The sequence below is a fragment of the Chenopodium album genome, chromosome 11 (genome assembly GCF_948465745.1).
Source record: "Chenopodium album chromosome 11, dcCheAlbu1.1, whole genome shotgun sequence".
Taxonomy (NCBI): domain Eukaryota; kingdom Viridiplantae; phylum Streptophyta; class Magnoliopsida; order Caryophyllales; family Amaranthaceae; genus Chenopodium; species Chenopodium album.
In genome coordinates, this window is record NC_137844.1 from 50,615,259 (window position 1) to 50,623,133 (window position 7,875).

At 31.8% G+C, this 7,875-nt stretch overlaps 1 protein-coding gene across 1 annotated transcript; it reads right to left on the bottom strand.

Annotated features, from left to right (window-relative positions):
- Positions 1 to 4,467, bottom strand: LOC145567692 (hydroxymethylglutaryl-CoA synthase-like). The gene is made up of 12 exons (XM_081627043.1): positions 4,231 to 4,467; positions 3,312 to 3,418; positions 2,559 to 2,691; positions 2,243 to 2,386; positions 1,932 to 2,090; positions 1,617 to 1,690; positions 1,450 to 1,525; positions 1,292 to 1,347; positions 1,077 to 1,164; positions 851 to 991; positions 611 to 760; positions 1 to 485 (listed from the first exon to the last, which is right to left on the bottom strand). The coding sequence occupies exons 1-12, from the start codon at positions 4,300 to 4,302 to the stop codon at positions 273 to 275; spliced, it is 1,413 nt and encodes a 470-aa protein (XP_081483169.1). The 5' UTR covers positions 4,303 to 4,467; the 3' UTR covers positions 1 to 272.
- Between the last annotated feature and the right edge of the window lie 3,408 nt (positions 4,468 to 7,875).

Consider the following 7,875-nt stretch of genomic DNA (forward strand, 5'->3'; position numbering starts at 1 on the left):
TTACCAAACATACAATACATTTCTAGTTTGAAACAATATTAACTCTAAATAAATTAGCTTGAATAAAGAAGCACAATACAAGCTCACACTACCAGAATGAATAATATTAAAATGAAAGAAAAGGATGCAACATTTTGCATGATCAAACAATATTTCTAACCATTTCAGCTGATTTTATAACAGCATAGTATCCACCCAATGCTGCAAACATCCAAAAAGACAATCACTCTTCAGAGTAGCAGCAATTACGGGCGGGTAACTACCCTCAGGCATCAGTGACCATTGGTAACTGAACCATTTTCTTGTGCGACGTTAGAATCATTTGCGGGTTTCTTGGCATAGAATCTTCGATACATAGAGTCTACCTCGGTTAAGTAGTAAGTACCCGGAGCCAAAAGGGTGGTATCCTTACTCGTCACAAATTCCTTTGCCCCGTACCTGTGCTCCATTAGCTTCAAGGTTTCGACAAATTTCTCAGGTGGGAACTGCAGATGAATCATACAAGTCAGATATTAAGCCACGATCAAATTTATACGACTTATTTGCTGTTATTACTCCACCTAAAACCCTCTTTCCCAAAACAGATAAAGGGATGCTAAAGAGGAATTACCTCATGCCTCGACTTCAACTTGTCAGCAACATCCATGACTGCTGCAATGTTGGACAAGCTGAAGGGCTTCTGCCCTTCATTTAGCCGGAATGAGAACATTGTAGCTGTCAAACCACTTCCATAAGAGAACATTATGATCCTCTTGCCTGCCTGAAATATATTAATAGCCAAAAGCATGAATACTAAACCAAGTTAACAAGTGAAAAGACCAAATCATATAAATATGCCTGAAGTACTCACCAATTCACTGTGGTTATTGTGAATAAGGGAAGCAAATGCTGAATATAGGGATGCTGTGTATGTATTCCCAATTTGCTTTGGTATCAAGGTGGTCGGTTGAACCTTCTTGTCATATAAGGGCTTCGCAACTTGCTGAGCTACCTATAAGTGATAAAATTTACTAACATATATATTCCACTAACTCTTATATTTCTCAATTAAGTTTGTTGTATCAGCGATAACACACCTTTTCAAGATCCCTGCTTTGATAGCTTTCATCAATAGATAGATTGGAGAATGGGGAAAGCTTCTCCCCAGCGTCTTCATTGATGGAGCTGCCAATCAATGAAGCAAATATTGGTAAAAGAGCACAATGGTGATAAGCCAATAGCCCTTCATTAGACAAATTGACATAATCCCAATAACAATATGCACTACATCATAGTAAGAAGGGGACAATACCTAGCATTTCTCAAGAAATCATTGTACACCAATCGGGCAAAGCTCTTTTGCACAAGCTGTGAAAATAAGAGAGGGGCATTATTTTAAGATTGTCAAATTTGCAAGTACACTTGTTTTGAACATCAATTATTTCAAACATAATTACATCAGAGGTATACCTTGTTGTATGGAGAATGGAATACAACATATTCGGCATCATCAATAGAGAATTTCTTGCCTTCAAACTTCTCATACCTACAGAATAGTTTAGCTTCACAAGCTTAAAGGTAAAGTGATGGACACAATGTATTCTTAAGGGCAGTTAAAGATTCTATTAATGACTCACTTGCTGCAGAAATGTTTGTAGCAAGCATCAACCGCCATGAGATAACAAGTTTGTGACAACTTCCCATCAACAACCTATGGCAGAACACGTCAATAGATCAGTTTTACTGAATGAATGAGACATAACAAATCCACGAAAACGAAAAATCTATAGCACATCTCCAGAGAGCATCAATCAACAAACATGAGACATATGTAAGCTTGAGGTATTTAGCAAACACTTGAGTAGTATTTATTCTCCAAACGTCATATGCTTGACATTGGCACCATTTTCTATCCCATCTTAGTTAAGTTGTGTAGAGAGCCTGAGACTTACTGGATATTCACTGGCTAGGTTGGGCTTGTAAAAATCATAAACATGAGCCATATGGCTGCCCCTCAACTTGCTTTCAAAAGCGATGGGGGCATCTGGACCCACAAGCATTGCAACAGTAGCTGCCCCTCCAGTGGGTCTAGCTGCTCCCTCGGCATAGACCTGGTAAAGGAATATATTCACAAAATCAATAAGATTGAAGATTGAAAGTTCATACCAAATGAAGTGCAAATTAGCTTGTATTCCACATGAAGTTGCTATAATAAGGTTTTTAAAATATGTAATTTAAAAAGAGAGAGAGAATTTGAGCATACCGCACTGTCTGTGCATACAACAAGGCCATAGCGTCCATCCCATGAACTGCTCTCCACCCAGTTTACACAATTAAATAATGCAGCAGTTCCACCATAGCATGCATTGGTTGAGTCAACACCTTCAATGTCTGTGTTTCCATGTTCCTAATCATTTTTTAACAAAAGAACATCAAGTTATGTTCAGACATGAGGGATACTGTTTCCTTTTCCAAGATCAATTATAGTAAACGGGGGCTCAAGAGCTATACCCACAAAAAAACCAGATAGAAGAATAAATATGAAACAAAGATGACTATGCACTTATCTCAAATAGTACCTCAAAAATTTGCATCAAGAATGTCTTGATAGATTTGCTCTTGTCCAAGACAGTCTCGCTGCCTACTTCCAGCCGACCAATTTGCTTGGGATCAACATGATATTTCTCTAGGAGATTGTTCACTGCTGTCAAACTACAAGTACAGAGATGATCAGAGAGGAACCCATCTCATAACTATAAAGTTATGTTACAACAAAGGTTGATAAATGCTCCACCTTCAAGTACTTAAAATTGTAACAGACAATTCAATAATCCCTCCAAACAACATAATAGCCTACTCAGCTATCCACACCTTCTAAGTATTAAGAGATGATATCTGTAGGGATTAGACACATCATTTCTCAATTTTCCACAAGAGTTCCTAACTTTCTGGAAAATAAAAAAACTAATCATAATTTCTAAGCAAACATTTTCAAAAGCAAGAGAATCAAGTAACGTTCTCTTTTATTCAACTTGTTTTAAACAACTTCATATGCAAAAAAGACTTCCTAGAGAAAACAAGATGTTTCACAAATACGTGCATAATTTCATACAAGTTCGAACAAAAAACGTCACATAAAAATGCCAAGTTAACCATCTTCCTTAGAGATTTAAATCATTCAAAAACAAACGATGACTAATACAAAAAACACACTCACTAGCTGATTTATTGAGCTTGAAAACTTAGTAAAGAGTAAATTTTAGATATATTGATATATTGATGCAACAATTGATCATAGACTATAGAGGTAAGTTCGAACGTAGGTGTCAAACCTCATCGATATAATGTCTTCCACATCAGTACAGAATGCCATACAATCTTGTCCAAGTCCAATGGTGTACTTTCCTTTGCTAGCCCCATCATGAACCTCCAATGCTTCCTGTTTGACACACATTATCAAAAATTTATGATGACATAACAAACAAGAAACTCCCAAAAAACAAATTTAACTTATGAGTTACTCATATGACATTTAAATCAGCAACTATAACATCTTAAAGTCATGATCCTTAACTTCAAATCCAGAAAATCACTTCAAGATGAAATTTCCAACATTCAAGGAAAATTAGAAACTATTCTAGCAAGAGTTTCTCTGATTTCCAAAGAGTTGACTTCACAATGAAACATAAACATCTTAATCAAAAGCTTAAAACTAATTAGATTGGGCAAATTCTCAATTGGGTATTTAATACCCAAGTTAAGGACCCATCATGATCTCATTAACCTACCAACTTAAGCCAAAGTATCTAACTTTCTGAAGCTTTTTTTTTAGGCCAAATTACAAAATGATTAATTTAATCAGTAAAAAGGCTGATTAATAATTATTGTTCATTCAAATTGATTTGTCATATCTCTCAGTTCAGAAAAACATGAAAAACCAATGTTATAACACCCAAAAAAATAAAATGAAATAAAAAAAACAAATATCCATTTTTTTATTTTTTTTTGGGTTTTATTTGTTTATATTTTCCTGGTAATCAAGCAAAATCCCACATGGCAATCAAATTTCTCCAGCACATTTCCATTCACAGATGAAACTAAAATAGCTTCTGGGAAAATCCCAAAATCATGGAAAAACCAATTTGATTTTACAATCATAAATAAATCATAAACCCCATTACAAAAAAATAAAAATAAAAAATAAAATTAATTGATATTTATGTGAGAATAGGGATTACAAGATTGATTTACCTGTTGAACACAAGTAGGAGGGAAGTAGATTTCCATGGCAAGAATTCCTACATTCTTTACTGAAGAAGCCATTATTTTTACAGATGAAAAAAATGAAAATTTTCTTCTCTCAAGTTTTCTGCAAGTCTCTTCCTCGATTACAACGACAGTTGAGAGAGAGGAGAGAGAAGATCGGAGGGTCCGGAAAGATTGGCAAAGGAACAAAAACAGAGAAGTTAGCAAGAGAGGTTTTTTGTATTTGAGAAGTGAATTTTGGGTGCCTTAATTTTGTGCCTTATATAGACTAGATGTATCAATGTATCATCATGTCTTCATGTATGTTATTAGTCCATAACACCTACTACTACTAACAAGGAAATTCCAGGTAGATTTTTCAAGATTTATTTTATCCCTTATAGGGAATTAGTCTTAACTCGACACTAATACGATCTGGACTAAATATTATTACGTAGTTCAAAATTTGACTTGTTTTACCGTTTGTTACTAGTGTGTCTTAGACGGTTGAGATTGAAGACTTGCGGATTTAGGTTATTTGTAAGTCCTCGTTTCATCTTTTGGCCCAACAAAGTTTATTCGGGACTAAAAACTTTTAATTTTGGATTGACCTAAAGAATTAAGGGATTTTGTAATGTATCGTGTTCCAGTATCACCAATTCTCAAATACCAAAATGAATTTGCTAAATAAACAAAATATACCTTTAGCCGATAACAAATGGAGTCAAAGACAACCATACAAATGATGTCTTAAACCATGTTAAACTTAACAACTCGTGTCCCAAAAATTTGCATAATCTTGTGTAATTTCTATAGTAATTTGATTACGAGTCAAGTTTGACACAAAGTATCCTAGTTTATTTTATTTCTAATTACTTGAGTTTTAAATTTCTAAATACTGGTCAAACCTCCTCCTTTTGAGTTAGGTTCGTGCGTTATTACTCAATTAATTAAAAATGATTCAGCAAAATTAGTTCATGCTACATTACGAGGTAAGGCCCATTCAATTTACCTTAAAAAATAATATTCAGTAAAAATAATTTAAATTTAACTAAAATAAGTTAAGTTCAATTCAATAAAAATAATTTCGGTTCAATAAAAATCAGTAAGTTTAAAGAGGAAATATAACATAAAATCAGTAAAAATAATTTCAGTTCAGCAAAAATAATTTCAGTTTAGTAAAATTAATTTCAATTCAATTAAAATAATATAAGTTTAGCAAAAATAATTCCAATTCAGCAAAAATAAGGTGAATTGAACGGGGCCTAATTGTTTAAAAGGTGAATGGAGTAAAATAATACGAGTAATTAGTTACATTCCTTAATTTGGAAAATGTAAAGAGTACATTATGTGATCTTTTGCTTTAAATAAGAATGTATCATGTTCCTGTTCACTTCACGTAAAAAAATATTATTAAGTAAAAATAATTTCAACTCAGTTAAAATAATTTCAGTTTATTAAAAATAAGTTTAGTTAAGTAAAAATAATTTCAATTCAACAAAAATAAGTTCAATTAAGTAAAATTCAGTAACTTTAAAGAAGAAATATAATTAAAAAATAAGTAAAAATAATGTCAATTTAGCAAAAATAATTTTAGTTCAGTAAAATTAATTTCAGTTTAGTAAAAATAATTTAAGTTCGGCAAAAATACTTTCAGCTGAGTAAAAATAATTTCAGTTCAGCAAAATAAGGTGAAGAAAACAAAGCCTTAATAGTCTCATGAGTTGCACAAATTAGATACTCTATAGTCATTATTCTTTATTTGAGAATTTTCAACATGACCTATTTTAGTAATAGTTACTCCCTCTGTTTGTTTTTTTTTTAATGCATCAATGTGACTTCTGCACTATTTACATGTCATGTTTGATGACTTAATTTTTTTTGCTTTATAAAATAAATAAATTTTATTATATAATATGGTCAAAGTTACGTGTGGATAAATGTACCAATCAAACTGATGTACTAAAAGGAAAACAGAGGGAGTAAATGAGTAATACTTCCTCCATTTTTTTTTATTATTGCACTTTACAAGTTGGGTACAATAATTTTGGTGGTGGGAAAAAGAAAGAGAGAGAAAGGTAAAAATACAAAAGTGTCCATGTGATGTAAACATAAACTAACGAATAAGTGTGAAAAAGTAAGGGTATGTTAGGTATTTGCAGTGTGAATAAAAATATTTTTTGTCCTAAAATAAAAATGGTGCAATATTTGTAAAATTTCTTAAAAGGTAAGTGGTGCAATATTAAAAGAACGGAGGAAGTAGATAAGATCTGTAATACTAACAAAGCAACATGATTTAAGGTAAGACTCAAAATATTGGCTTATTGAATATTGGTGGTGGTAGAAAACTAAATTAAGAAAAATTGTAGGCTTAAAACATGTATTGTCCATGATCAGTAATTAATTTGGATTTTTTTTTCAATATATATACATAGTACAACTTAGGGCCTGTTTTGATTGACTGAACTGAGCTGAACTGAATTTATTGGAGTTGAACTGAACTGAATATTTTATGAGAGAAGGAAATCAAGAACTGAACTGAACTTATTGGAGCTGAATAGAACTGAACTGAAAATAATTTGAATAAAATAGGCCCTTGTATTTCGTATGTCCCTATTAATTTATTTTTTTAACTGGGTAAGAAATACTTTACGCAGACATCAATTAATTAATTTCAACATATGTATGCTACTCTGCTAGAATAGACTTCAAGTAAATTTCAACATATGTCTGCTACAATGAACTAAATAAATAGAGAAGGAAGTCAAGAAACACATGCAATTGATGTTACATATGGCTTGGTTGATTGATGCTAATAAGAGGTGATAACAACATTAATGAGAATACATTATACATGTACTGATGTACCCTTTGTTCTCTTTTGAAGTTTTGATTGATGTTTCGTTTTGTTTATTTATTTTTACACTCTCCAATACACTTTTTTAGATGTTAAATTGTTAATATCTTTAACTATATACTCCGTATTATAAAAGGCCATTACAATAAATAATGGACATTTTTTTTAAAAACGGAGGAAACATGTAATTTTGCAAGAATGTCAAAATTGTCAATGGCGTTGTAACCAACAAAATTTTCTTACTTAATGTCATAACTAATTTATTATCGTCTATCATGCATATGAATAGTATTGCCTATCGAATGTTAATTTTTCCAACTATAGAGCTCAACCCTTTTGGATTTTTTTGCCCTTTGATTTAGTATTTACGGATTAAATGCTTTAAAAGTACAGTACTCCGTAAGGAAAAATGCTATAGAAAGTGAAACTACTAGTTGCTCTCACTAGCCCCCACACCTTTAAAAGTGTATTTTGAAATTGAATAGTATTTAGTGGTATGGAAATTTATATAGTAAAGAAAAATGTATGTACTCGTATTTAAATGAACGTACATTGATTTGTATAATAAAAAGATTGCGCTTATGTCTTGGAGGAAGACTTTTCACAATTATTAACTTTCTTCATTTATTTATTTTGGACACGCACAATATACTTTGATGTAGAGTTTATAGAAGAAATAGAATTATTAAATCATAATGAGTCGATCATACACAAAATCCATTACATCATTGTTTAATCTTTTTACTATCATTATTACAAGTAGATTTTTTTGCTGTCGTAATTCAATATTATGG

What these genes read in the sequence shown, in the direction of transcription:
- LOC145567692 (XM_081627043.1), bottom strand. Translation starts at nt 4,302, where the DNA reads ATGGCTTCTTCAGTAAAGAATGTAGGAATTCTTGCCATGGAAATCTAC. An exon ending in ACCTAGCCAGTGAATATCCA is followed by an intron (nt 1,691 to 1,931) that starts GTAAGTCTCAGG and finishes GTTCTGCCATAG; the next exon opens with GTTGTTGATGGGAAGTTGTC. An exon ending in GATTTCTTGAGAAATGCTAG is followed by an intron (nt 1,165 to 1,291) that starts GTATTGTCCCCT and finishes ATTGATTGGCAG; the next exon opens with CTCCATCAATGAAGACGCTG.